This window comes from Natator depressus, chromosome 8 (assembly GCF_965152275.1).
Source record: "Natator depressus isolate rNatDep1 chromosome 8, rNatDep2.hap1, whole genome shotgun sequence".
Taxonomy (NCBI): Eukaryota; Metazoa; Chordata; order Testudines; family Cheloniidae; genus Natator; species Natator depressus.
In genome coordinates, this window is record NC_134241.1 from 69,238,937 (window position 1) to 69,252,421 (window position 13,485).

The 13,485-nt window shown below is 42.0% G+C and overlaps 1 protein-coding gene across 2 annotated transcripts in view; it reads right to left on the bottom strand.

Annotated features, from left to right (window-relative positions):
• The window catches only part of SLC30A7 (solute carrier family 30 member 7), a 56,705-nt gene that overhangs the window by 30,081 nt on the left and 13,139 nt on the right, over positions 1-13,485 (bottom strand). For both annotated transcript variants that reach the window (XM_074961240.1, XM_074961239.1), the window contains exons 4-7: positions 6,068-6,155; positions 4,252-4,378; positions 3,152-3,307; positions 1,777-1,827 (exon numbers count right to left, since the gene is read on the bottom strand). In XM_074961240.1, coding sequence (XP_074817341.1) covers positions 1,777-1,827; positions 3,152-3,307; positions 4,252-4,378; positions 6,068-6,155 — 422 coding nt within the window. The remainder of the gene's footprint in view (positions 1-1,776; positions 1,828-3,151; positions 3,308-4,251; positions 4,379-6,067; positions 6,156-13,485) is intronic.

Genomic DNA, 13,485 nt, shown 5'->3' on the forward strand with positions numbered 1-13,485 from the left:
AAACACTAAAGCTATAAACAAAACACACAGCAACTTCAATATCTTTACTGAGAGTTTCAATTAAAATTTTTCTGCCAAAATAAGATAATTGCATTAGTGTTCATTTCACAATGCATTGTTTGCGCAACAAGCAGGAAGATGGCTTCCGAGGTATGTAAAATATATTCTAAATAATCATCCAGTATCACTAAGTTTTATTCATTAAGATAAAACACGTAAGAAAACCTTGAATAACCAGTCTTGTTAAATTCACATTTCATTCTAATTAATATCCTATGTTAAGACCAACAGGCCAGAAATTTGCCTTAAAGAATTTTTTTAAAATTCTTGTTATATATTTGCTTCTGAAACATAGCCATTCACAAACACTTTAATGTGCTGGGCGGGCGGCGGGGGGGTGGGGGAAAGAGAGAGAAATTTAAAGTAATACATATGGTGGAAGAGATCAGATAAGACTATTGCCTTGCAAGTGATATATCTAACAGAAGTATCCGATAAGAGACACCACAACTATACATTTCTTTATGTCAAGTATAACGCAAGGAAATAAAGTTACATGTCACATGCTGGTTTCCGTGTGGTTTGGTCAGGCCAATGGTGATTAAATAATCAATTTTAAAGTAATTATTTCTCTTATTATTCTTGTTTAAGCTGCACACATGCAACCAAATGTCCCCTTTGGAGCTCATGTATTGTTGTGTATCATCAACAGCCAGACAAGACCGAGGATGGTGGCAGATAGAGAGCCTTTGTGTATGCCTTCCACAGGGATCTGGCAGACCTTGGGGAAGAGTAAAAGCATCCTTTTCTTATGGTGATAGAGCATAAGTGGAAAACTAGGTAAATGGGGCCAAAGGCTGTGGGGCTGAAGAGAGGGGCCCACAGACAGTGAAGCTGCACAGCCACTGAGTTTCCTTCTACTCTCCCTGAACAGACTGTAGCAACTGCCAGGAGGTAACCTTAACAGTCTTCCCCAAATCCCCTCAATTACTAGAGATCACCCAAATCCTTCATTCTGAGAGGAGGGGTAGAGGTCAAGAGATGACCGTGGTTCCTGCCCAGCAGCAGACAAAACCATGGAATGGACCGTATAGACAACCCAGCAGCTGCTGCAGAATAGCTCACAGAAAGCCAGAAAGAGCAAAGTACTAGGGCAGCTTCGTTGTCAGCCCCTACCTAGCCTCCCCAGCAGCTCCTAATTTCCCTCCTCACCCTTCCACTTATTTGGAGACAGAAGAATACAACACTGTCCCGCACTGACGTTTAGACTGCAAGATGCCCACAGGGACATGGGTGTAGAGATGTTCTCTACCAGCCCCAGTCCCTATTCCCAATTTATGTTATAAGAAAAGAATTGATCCAGGTGTCCAGAACGAGCTAAGTTACTGGGGGTTTTGTTTTAGCTAGACAAGATGGTTATTCACTCACCATATTCTCACTTTCCTGAAAGGTGAAGTTAAGTACCGCAATCCTCAACCCTTTAAAATCCAAAATATTGGCCAAAGCTTTTCAAATTTGTTCCAGTATGATATTACTATTTCATTACTTTCCAGAGCATGTACTGCCATAGGAGATAGGCACTTAAAATACAGAAATTATGTCACTTGTATAAACTTTTCACATTGAATTTCTGAAGAAAATAAACCAGACACTTAACACAACCTTCTGTTCATTATTAATACCTATAACAACAAACACCACCACTGGATTTAAAGCCAGCATCTAAATGGGTCTATTATCTAAACTAACAACCCACTATGGTTATTCTTGTCATACCTTCTAAAATCTGTCTGTTGGATCCTGCAGCCCCTTCAAGAGAGTGATCATCTGTAGAGACAATTATTGGCAAGTTAAGCCACATACAATGTATCCTTCTAAACTTATCAATTCTGTTAAGCTTCAGAAAGAAAAACTACTTTGAGTGCACCATAAGGTTATTCATGATGAGTCATAACTCTGGCTAGAAAATTTAGTATTTGCTGTACCAGAATGCAGGTAAAGAGCAAGCTGAAATTTCAAGATGGGGAGAGGGAGGAGAGAAGGGGAAGCCTGTGTATATGTGTGCGTGTATAGGAGTGTGTGTATATATTATATTTTACACACACTCTACTCCTGTTTATCCAAAACCCTATTATCCAGATCTCTGCAGTATCCAAACTCTTTCAGTGTCCCTCAGCATGAGACACGTGCTGCTGAAGGTATGTATCTCATGCTGGGGGACAAGGAGGGAATCTGAATAATGATGAGGTTCGGATAATGGCGCACAGACCCTCCGCAACGACTGCAAGGACGACGAGGAGCAGGAGCCATTGCTGCCCTCGGCTAAGATGGAGACCACCTTGCTACTGCATGGCTCCTGCATGGGAGCCCTCTGCAGCCCAACTGTGGATTGAATGAGCAGGGCTATGGCAACAAAGGGCTCCCTATGCAGCCTGGGGACAAGGAAGGGGGCAGAGGTTGAGATAATAGGGTTTCGAATAAATGGGACTATACCCTGTAAATGCACGTGTGCATAAAATGTACTATAAAATGCCGATCCCTGAAAGCACAAAGTGTGGGGGATTGCAGTGGAGGCTGCAGTCCTGACAAGAGAAAGCAGAAACTATACTTTGAACCTTTGCATACACATGTGAATACTTAGGTGGACACATCTTTTTTAACATAACCAAGCTGTATGCATAGCTAAACCAATATAACAGGTATAATTCTTTATTAAAGTAATATGAACTACATGACATAACTCGAGCTGGTTTTATTAAGGGCTTTTTGAAAAGCTGATACCTTTAAGTTTTCCTCTACACAAACAAGTTTACAGTTAAAGTTGCATATTTACTACCACAAATATTAGTATAATTCACAAGTATTAGATTAGTTCTCATTATTGCAATGCTGAATTTACTACAAAGCTCACAATGAAACAACAATTATATGCCGCAAAAAGAAGCAGCACTGACTCGGATGTACCACAAGATGCATTAGGTGGATAAGAACATGCCACTAGCATTCTCCTTTTAGAAACATTTCTTCCATATGTGCTGGCTAAAGCAAGCTGACAGCATCTTCTCATCTATCCACAAAGATCTATGCCAGTAAAACTTAATGGCACATACCATCTCTAGTGCATGGCCTTTGTTTTCAGACAGACACTTACCATGACAATAATCCTGATTGTGCGAGTCTCTCTTCCCATGACTGTGATCATGAGAATGCCCATGGCCATGTTTGGATTCATGGCTGTGACCGTGACCTCCGTGACTGTGTCCATGGCTGAGAACACCATTAAATAGAGAATGACTGTGCTCATGCCCTATAAATAAATATCACTGTCAGAATACTGTGTACGTGAATATTAAAGAAAAGTATGCTTTCATTCATTTCTAAAGTACTTAATATCTACCTGCTCCACACGGAAAAGAGAAGATTTTTTTTCCATGTAGGTCAGATAGAGAAAAACTAATACACATAATTCAAAATCTAAATTAATCCAAGTTACGTTGCGGCATAAAATATTTACTGAACTTGAACAAGGAAGTCAAAATGCTTTATATGTTACTTCTTTTTGAGCCAAGCCATTTTAGACCACCACTGAAATATCCTGCATACATTTTTGCATGACTGTAACACACACTTCCAGCTCTGTGAGGTGAATGTGGCCATACTTTTCTTGCGTTTATACTATGATGTTTTTAAAATCAATCACATTAAAAGGTGTGTAAAATACTTACACTACTTCCATCTGTCAGGATGAGTTACAGTTCACAGACTATGTTAGAAAGTCTGATGTCAGCAAAAACTCAGAGAAACATTTAACAGATATTTGTATATATAAATCTTGAATTTAATTTGAAAAACCATGCCAAACAATTGCAAGAACTACTGAAAGAGTTTCTTCTTCGATTTAAGATTTTTGTTCAGCTATTCTCCTGTAAAATGCTCCACCTGAGGCCATTTCAGTCTCCTATTTAAAGAGAAAAATCTTTTGTAGAAATGAAAATTCTTGCAAGTCTCTTACAATAAACTACAAGTTCCAGACAGCAGATTAATGTCTTTTTGGGTTTCCAATTATTGGGAGTTCAATAAGGAGGAAAAATGGACACTATCTTAGTAATACTGAAAAAGCCAAGGCTGTACATGACTCAATAGGCTTGCTACTGAAAGACATAAAACATGCAACATGCAGACCCTGGTTGGAGGGCTAACTGTAACTGAACACAAATGAGGAAAGGATCATGAGAATTACAACGGTCATACCAGAGCCATGTGAGTGTCCATGGCCTCCATGTTGAAAAACAAATATTCCTATAAGATTCACAAGGAATCCTAATATAGACACAGGAAGAAGTCTCTCATGATGCACATCAGGAGGCTCCAGTGCTCTCTACAAAAAGAAGAAAGTTTAGTGTATCATTTATAATCCTACCACACAATTAGAAGCAACTCCAGAAAATAGACACAGTATTACATATCTGATTTGATGCAGGAGTTTTCTGATACAATATCCAAATCAAGAGATTAATGATAATGAATTAGGAATGCTGGTATTCTAGAAGAATTATGAAAACTTAAACCTCAATACCTATATTTCTCCTTGTTTGGAAGTAAGTAACCAAATATTTTGTATGTCTCTTTTCAAATGGTATTAGAGCTACATTTCACTATCATCTTCTACATTATATTCTGTTATGGCATTATTCAGCTCAAAATAATACCAAGACATTTTAGTTCAGTTATACTGGGACTACGTAAAATTATTTCTCAGTCTGAAGAATACCTCTTTTCTCTCAAAAGGTGAGGTAAGAGGAGCAGCTGAGAGTCTATTTTCTTGGAGTTTTAATTACCCCTAAATCCTATGTTAAAAACGGAAACAAGTTTACCAGAACCTATTACGGACATCACTAAAACACTCTAGAATTACTTTTTGTAGTCAGCAATGCTTCCTCTGACACTGTTTAATCCTGCAAGCCTCTCTAACAGAGTAGGAAAAGGGCTAAAAAGGGAAGAAGTGCCTGCTCATTTAGCATGTGAGTGGGTGGGAATGAACCAACGCTCCAAAACTGGACTGCCTATTACCAGAGGTCAGTATAAAAAGATGAGGCCCCCAGCATGGGCCAGGGGGAGCACTCTAACGAAAAACCCACTCCCACATTCCCAGCAGAAAAGACAAGCTGCCATTTTATCAGGAGACTGCTTTGAGGCCTCCTGGTGGTCTCCATACTGAATATCAGGCTTTGGGTTAGTATTTTTTCTGGCTAGCTTTTGTAGTCTTAGAGTAAAGATTTCCAAAGCATTTAAGTAACTTACGAGCCTATGTCCCATTAACTTTTGATTAACTAAGTCACCTGTGAAAATGGGACTTCCTGCTTTTGAAAGTTTTACCTTTTGTTACTATCAAACAAATAAGCTACCTGTCAACAGAAAAGAAGAAAACATACCCGCAAGTGTTCAGATTGTTACTGTGTGACATTTATTCAAGACCTCTTCCAGGCAAAAATTAACACTACCTCCTAATAGCATAAAAGCCAGTTTCTCTGCTCACTCATTTTTCTTCACAACCTAATCAACACTACCGCTGCTGTTTGACAATCTTATCCCTTTCTTTCCTTCTGACAAATGTCTAATCCTAACTTCTTACTTAGAATGCTCTGTCCACATAAAATGCCCAAATGGTTTCCTTTTGTCTTTCTAGCCTTATTTTTCCTTTAATAATGAAAAGGAAGAGCCATTCCATGGAAAACTATACTGGCTGCTGAAGAAAAGGGTAGATCTGACAGAAGTTAGCATCATTCATGCAATCAAAATACGTTATTCTGAAAGCTAATACAGACACTCTGAAAAAAGAAGATATTTATACATGTACATCCAACACTGACTCCAGCAGATTTTCTCTATTCTGTTCAGATGACACAAGTTTAATTGGTTGCAAATATGACTACTCATCATCCATTACAGTAACACTTAGGTTGTCCTCTCCCCTTAAATATACACTCCAAAACAGAAATGCAGCTTCTGCAAAGGTAAACATTTTTTCAGAGGAGATTTATTGACTGCAATTGACCTCAGAACATACCTCAACGCCTTCAGAGAAAATGAAGAATGCTGTGAAGATCAGAAACAGACCATTTACAAAACCAGCCAGTACCTCTGCTCGAACATACCTAGAATCAAATCAGCAATACCAGATGTTACCTCTCCTTTTTATAAACTGAACGTCCAGAAGTGTTGAGAGTTTTTAATTTCAGTATATCAGAGGCAGGATGGTGCTATGGACTGGACTATGGTTTATTCCTTCCTCCCCCTACTGTAGCTTATGTATAACCAAATTTTTGAAATGAAAGACTGATGTATGAATTGACGGGGAGTTTTGAATGTCAACCAACCTGATTTTTATTGGCTTGGATATAAAATACACTAAATTATTTTCCACACTGCAGCACACTTTTCAGATGATCTCAAAGTGTATTACATAGGGAGGAGAAAATCCCCATAATACAGATGAGGAAAATGGCACAATATTAAGTGACCTGGACGGTCTCTCAGAGAGCCAGTAGTAGAGTGGGGAGTAGAACTGATGTCTCTTGACTCCAGTCAGGGCTGAAAGTAACTGAGGCCACTTACTGGGGCGGGGAGGCTCCGGCCCCAGAAGGGGTGGGGCCTCGGGTGAAAGGGGCGGAACTGGGGGAGGGTGGGGTCAGCATCCCCCAGCCAGCCCTTCCAGTCCAGCTGGCCCGTGCCACCCAGGGCTCCCATGTTGATTTAAAGGGCCCAGGGCTCCGGACGCCACAGCCGCTACAGCAGCAGCAGCAGCGTCTGGAGCCCCGGGCCCTTTTAAATCGCCAGCTCCAGGGCAGCTGCTCACTTTGCGCCCCACCCCCCCGCCCATCGGCGGCCGGGGGGGGGCAAAAGGGGCAGGAACATTAAAGCGCTACAGAGTCCTTTGCCGCGGCCCCGCCGACGGGGGGGCACAGCAACATTAAAGCGCGGCGGTGGCAAAGGACCATCCTTAAAGCGCTCCTGCGGCAGCGCTTTAATGTCCCTGCCCCTTTTGCCTCCCCTGTCGGCGGCCCTGCTGGGACGGACCCGACCGGCAGGGGGAAGGGGCAGCGGCAGCGCTTTAAGGACAGTCCTTTGCCGCGGCAGCGCTTTAACGTTGCTGCCCCTTCCCCCCCCCCTCCGTCGGCAGCCCTGCCGGTACGGGCCCTACCAGCAGGGCCGCCGACAGGGGAGGCAAAAGGGGCAGGGACATTAAAGCACTGCCATGGCAGTGCTTTAAATGTGGGCTGGGTATGGACCGGTGCAGGTTCTTACTAGTACACAGTACTGGCCTGTACCAGCTCACTTTCACCCCTGACTCCAGTCCACCGATATAAACACTATAATAGGCTGCTTCCCCTTCATCAGTTGTTTACGGTTTTTCAGATACCAGATCTATATAAAAGAAATGGTTCCTTATCTTGTGGTAAGTGTTTGAGATATTCTGTGCATGTGGATCCTACTTATGGTGCAGCAGCGCCCCTTGCACAGGTGTTCTGAAGTTCAAACAACAGTGTCCAGTAGGGATCATGCATATACCCTTCATGCCCATATGCACCTCCTCACAACTTGTTCTCCCTCAGTTCCTTCACTGCCCAGAGTCTCAAGAGGAGTCTCCAAGCAGCAAAGATGGAGAGTGGGTCTTGGGAGTCATAGGCACAGAACCTCTTGAAGAACAACAGTTTCCCACAAAGCAACAGTTTCTTCTTATGTTCCTGCACATGTGGCTCCCAGTTACAGTGATTTAGGTAGTGGGAGCTAGGAGCTTATCTTCCAAGCTGAGCATATCCCAATCAGCATGCATTCCAGATGTTGATACTAGGGAGAGTCGTGGTTGGTCAGTGGGTAGAGAACCACATCACAGCTCTATAAAATTTCAGTGACTGCAACTCTGCTGAAGCATGCTGCCAAGGTAGCTTGAGTAGAACTAGCAGTAACTTGACTTGGTATCTGTAATTTATGGATGACAAATTGATACAGCCCATATAGATAATCTCCAAGAGGAGGCTGCTCTGCCTTTAGATGCATTGCCACATGCTTTAAGAAGCCTAGGAGATTTTCTGAACAAACTTGTCTTACTAAGATAGTACTAATGTACCATCTGACATCTGGGGATGAGTGAGGCCATGGAAAAAATAGACCAAAGCATATATATTGATTAACATGAAGGTCCAAATCAATCTTAGGGATAAACGTAGGGTGAAGTTGCATGGTGACCCCGTCTGCATGGAATATTGCATACGGTGGATTAGACAGTGTGTGGACTGATCTTACTCTATACGCAGAAGTGCACAGGAGAGCTCCAATAAATATTATGGATTGGGATGGAATCAACTGAGATTTCTTTAAGTTGATTTTCAATCCTAACTCTGAGAACAGGCCCAGAATCCATTTTACCAAATTGGAGACCTGCTGGCTAATTTGCCTCGGATTAACCAACTGTCAAGGTGTAGGTGCATAAATACCTTGACAATGTAAATGAGTGGTTACCACCAACAGACACTTCATGAAAATTCAAGGTACAGCTGAGAGACCAAATGAGACGACCCTGAACTGATGTTCCTTCAGTATTGCAGTGAGGAGAAGCTGTGTGTGTAACAGAAATACAACCACATGAAAGTGTGTGTCTTGCAAGTTGAGAGTACTGAATTAGTGCATTGGATCTAATGTCATATGCCAGAGTCACCATGCAAAACTTTGGACTGGCCATATACATGTTGAGGAGCCTGAGAGCTACTAAAGACTGCCACTCCCCCTTTTCCTTTGGTATCAATAAGTAAAGGGAATAAAATCCTTTTCCTCCGAAGTGAAGCACCTCTGGCTCTACAGCATGTAGCTCTAATAGAAACTGTATCTTTTAGTGCACAAGATTCATGTGAGATTGGTCCCTGAAAAGGGGTGGGGTGGAGGTATGGTGTACCATGGCAAAATTGTAGGGCATACCTTGTTGAATGATCTGCAAGACCCAACAGTCTGAGGTTATTACAGTCTAGACATCCTTGGGGTGGGGAAGATACAGATCCACAGATTGGGTTGGTATCCTTGACTAAAGCATTATATTTGTTGTTGGGATGGTTGAGAAGTATATGAAGAAGTTGCTTTCTGCTTTAGGAATCTCTGTCCCTTTCTAAACTGATTTAGTTGTTTCTGATGGTGCAAGGATACAGATGATTGAAATCTCTGTCAAGAAGTATTCTAATATATTGTAACCTTTTAGAGTTGGAAATATAAAAGCCAAAAGATCTAAGCATGGCCCAAGAATCTTTCAAAGGGTGCAGTGTGTCACTAAACAGGTCTTTTCCATCAAACAGTAAATCCTGTACCATAGTCTACAGTTCTTTAGGTAGACCTCAGGCAGACAATCAGGAGTCTCTCATCATGGCAATTCCAGTGGCCACTGACCTTGCGTCTGTAAAGCTCTGCATGGAGAAAGACTCTAGAAATCTAACGTCCCTCTGAGCAGATCAATTTAAACTCCTCCATTAAATCAAGTGATAGTTTGTTGGAAAAATCTGCTGCCTTGTCCCACTGTATAGTTACTTCTAGCCAACAGAGCTAAATAGTTCACCATCCTGACCTGAAGGGATGTTGAAGGGCAAACCTTGCAGCCAAGGGGACCTTTTTCTCATATGACAGATTTGTAAGCTTGTTTGGCTCTAACTAATTGTTGTGACTAACGATGACGACGGCAATGAACGCGAACAAAAATATTCAAATCCTTTAGGAAGGACTCGTTACTTTCGTTCAGCCCTTTTCAAAGTATGGGCTTGCCCATAATTCTTTGGCAGCAGCGAGAATCTCTATCAATTGGAAGAGCTATTCTGCTCTGAGCAGCTGGTAGCAAGATATCAAATAACTTGTATGTCGTCCTAGAAGTTCCTCTGGAGCTGTTTCAGGATGTCTGCCATTTATTTAAAAGTTCTTGATAGGTCTTAAAATCATCCCGCAGATGAGGTTTCATCTGATGTAGGTATAGCAAGAGGTGTATATGAAGGGTTATTGTGAATTTCTCCGCATTCTTCCTCAAAGGATTTTGTGATTCCACATTTGGTTGAGGTATTGGCAGAGAGCAGGGTTTTGACGGCTTTCTCAAGATGATTCTTGGCAGACTAAAAGACTTGGTAGCCATGAATGAGGCGGCCCAGGTGGCCAATAAGGCCTTAGTTGAAATCCATAGGCAATGGGCTTAAGGAGGCTGTCCCCAGGGAATGAAAGCTGATTCTTGCAATGGGGGTCTAAAGGTAGAGTCCTTAGGATAAACTATTTTATCCTAAAGCTTAGCTCAAGAAGGAGACAGTGAAGGTGGACGAGGTTCTGGTGAATGGTCTCTACTGGGTGCTTGGGAAGAGTCACAGATGACAATGAAGAGTCTTCAGAGTGGGGAATTGCACAAGAAGGCATTGCTAAAGTATGAGGAGTAGACAATTTACCATGACTATGGCTCCAGAATGTAGTGATATCTTCATGATCGGTATCCTGGGCTGCCCAGATAGTCTTCAATCCAGCTGAAAGAGGGGAATAAGCCAATAAAGGGGAGCATAACTCTGGAGTTATTCTGATGTCATCCATGTCCCTAAAATGGAGAGCTGAAAGCATCTCTGGCAACACTTACGAGAAAGGAGGAGGAGTCTGGTACCACTGCTGACAGGTTCTTCTTGCCTGAAAATTATAGCCTCAGCACTGCAGCAGCCAATACAATCCTAGTGGCTCCCTGAGCTGGTACAGAGGAGTTAGCATGTGAGTGTCCTGGTACCATAGCCTCTGCTTGTACTGGGGTATGCTATGACTGCTGTTGCTGCTGCAATGGCACTGAGGAAAACAATGCTGAAAAGTCAGTCCTCAATCTCTTTGGCCTGCTGAGGGAAGCTGATTAGGCAGAGCTGCTTTCTTCCTTGGAGATATCTGTGCCAATGCGGCCTTGAGCAGTTCCCTCAGTACGCATGACTCTGCCTTTTTTCTTTTGCAGTACCAGGGAAGGGAACTTCAGTCTAACTGCAGGTTTGTCTACATGGTCCCTGAGCCTGTGGGCAGCTGGAGCATTTGCCTGTTCAACTGGACGCGCTTTAGAGCACTTAAAGGAAGAGTGATGCCTCTTAGGAGTCACAGAAGATGGCATTACCTCCGTAGTCTCTGAGGCACTGACAAACAGGGTCACTGCCACTAAGCCCGAGAGTCCTTGAAGCTCTAGCATGTCAGTTTGACTGAGGTCTTAGTTCTCCATTAGAAAGAGACTCAGTCTGTTTTCTCTAAATTTCTAGGTGCATTTTATAAAAGCTGTGCAGATGTCCCCTCAAAATGTTCCATGAGACCTCTCTGCTCCCCACAAAGAAAGACAACGGACTGTGTCCTTTTCTGTAAATGGGTACAACTTGAATCCTGGCAAGCAGGGAATAAAGTCTGAAACTGACAAGGTAATTGACTAATCTTACTGACTGTATTAAATTTAAAAATAAATGTATTGTTTAAACTAAGTAGCCAAGGACTAAATAACTAATACAAAGTTATAAGGCTAATAAATTGAAACAGTAACAAACTATACTAACAGCGAAATCATAACAAAATGTCCCCACTCGCTGCCGAAAAGCAGTTAGAAGGTGTTAGAATATAGATATTCGGGCCTGTCTTCACAGGCCTGTACTTTAAGAATTTAGGTGTATTCTTATCACTTGGCTAGTTCTAGAGGTATAAAAGAAAGAATCAAAATCACTGTCTGCTGGTGTAAGGGCCTTCTCTTACTGTGACAGTTTGAGGCCCTGTTCTTAGGCTAAGGCCTTTGGCTAAGCAGCAGAGGCAGCCATAAGCTAGGAAGCGAACAGTCACATCCTCACATTCCAAACTAGTCACATTGAAATAAGGTGCTATTGGGCTGTTAGGCACTATCAGGACAGGATTGTATTCCTATCACCTCCAGAGAAAGGGAAGTGCCTAGAAAATGTAAAAGGAAACTTAGTTTGATAGCATCCTGTCTGGCAAGAACTCACTTATCAATAGCTGGGATGTGAAATCCTCACTTCTGTATTGTCTTGTCATTATAGTTCCCACTTTGCTATTGTTTGTCTGTATAATCTCTGTCTGGTTCTGTGATTGTTCCTGTCTGCTGTATAATTAATTTTGCTGGGTGTAAACTAATTAAGGTGGTGGGATATAATTGGTTACATAATCATGTTACAATATGTTAGGATTGGTTAGTTAAATTTCAGGAAAATGATTGGTTAAGGTATAGCTAAGCAGAACTCAAGTTTTACTATATAATCTGTAGTCAATGAGGAAGTGAGTGGGTGTGGGTGGGGGAGATGGGAACAGGGAATGGGAGTAAGGAAACTGGAATCATGTTTTGCTAAGGGCAGGAATGGGAACAGGGACACAGGTGTAAGGCTCTGTGGTGTCAGAGCTGGGAAGGAGGATACTAAGGAAGGAAACTGGAATCATGCTTGCTGGAAGTTCACCCCAATAAACATCGAATTGTTTGCACCTTTGGACTTCGGATATTGTTGCTCTCTGTTCATGCAAGAAGGACCAGGGAAGTAAGTGGGTGAAGGAATAAGCCCCCTAACAGAAGGAACTGAGGATGAACAGGTAATGCTGCCCCTTTATGCCCATAGAGGAGGAGCAGGGTGAAGTGCACCAGTGGGCATGAAGGGCTCCTGCGCAACCCTTACTGTAAAACTCCTACGCAAGGGATGTTGCTGCACCATAAGTGGGATTTACACGGACAGGAACTAGAATAAAGCTTTCCTCAATACTCTAAAATCTTCCCCACTAAGATCAGCCGCTAAGGGGAAGAGTATTTTCATGCCGCAGGTAGATGGTTAGAGCCACGAAAGCAATATTTTGCCCACCGTTAACAGTTTTATTTGGATAATTGTTCTCACTAGCATGTGAGCAACAAGTTAATTTTCACTTAGGACCGCCACTGCTGTTCTTAAAATACACAACCAGCATTTCAACCACTCCATTTTTCAAAAAGGCAAGCAGAATCAGCTTAGTGTGGTATGCAGTACTCCAATATAGGGAATATTCAAGTTAAGATTGGGGAAAAACAAAGTCCAAAAAGAAAAGCTGTTTCAACTTTGGCTATCACCCATTACGGTGGATGCAAGCAGCTGAACAATATGCAAGGTGACATTTTGTTTTGCAACATGATTTGTGATTCCATTAATATCAATCAGCAAACAGTTCTTGGAAGGGTCTTAAACTTCACCCCAGACACACAACACTAATTTTATTTATAATTATGCTACACTTCTGTAGGAGACACTTGGCTACTTATGTGCCAATTTCAAGAAGTTTAGTTCAATATTCTTCCCCCTACCCTCGCCTTTTTTTTTTTTTTAAATGAAGTTGATTTCAATAGTTTCCCCAAAATTTTTCAACAAAAACTAGTAATGCTACACTTTCCTCAGGCATAGCAATAGGAAGTGTTACCTATGCACTTATGAAAATATATTTCCTAAG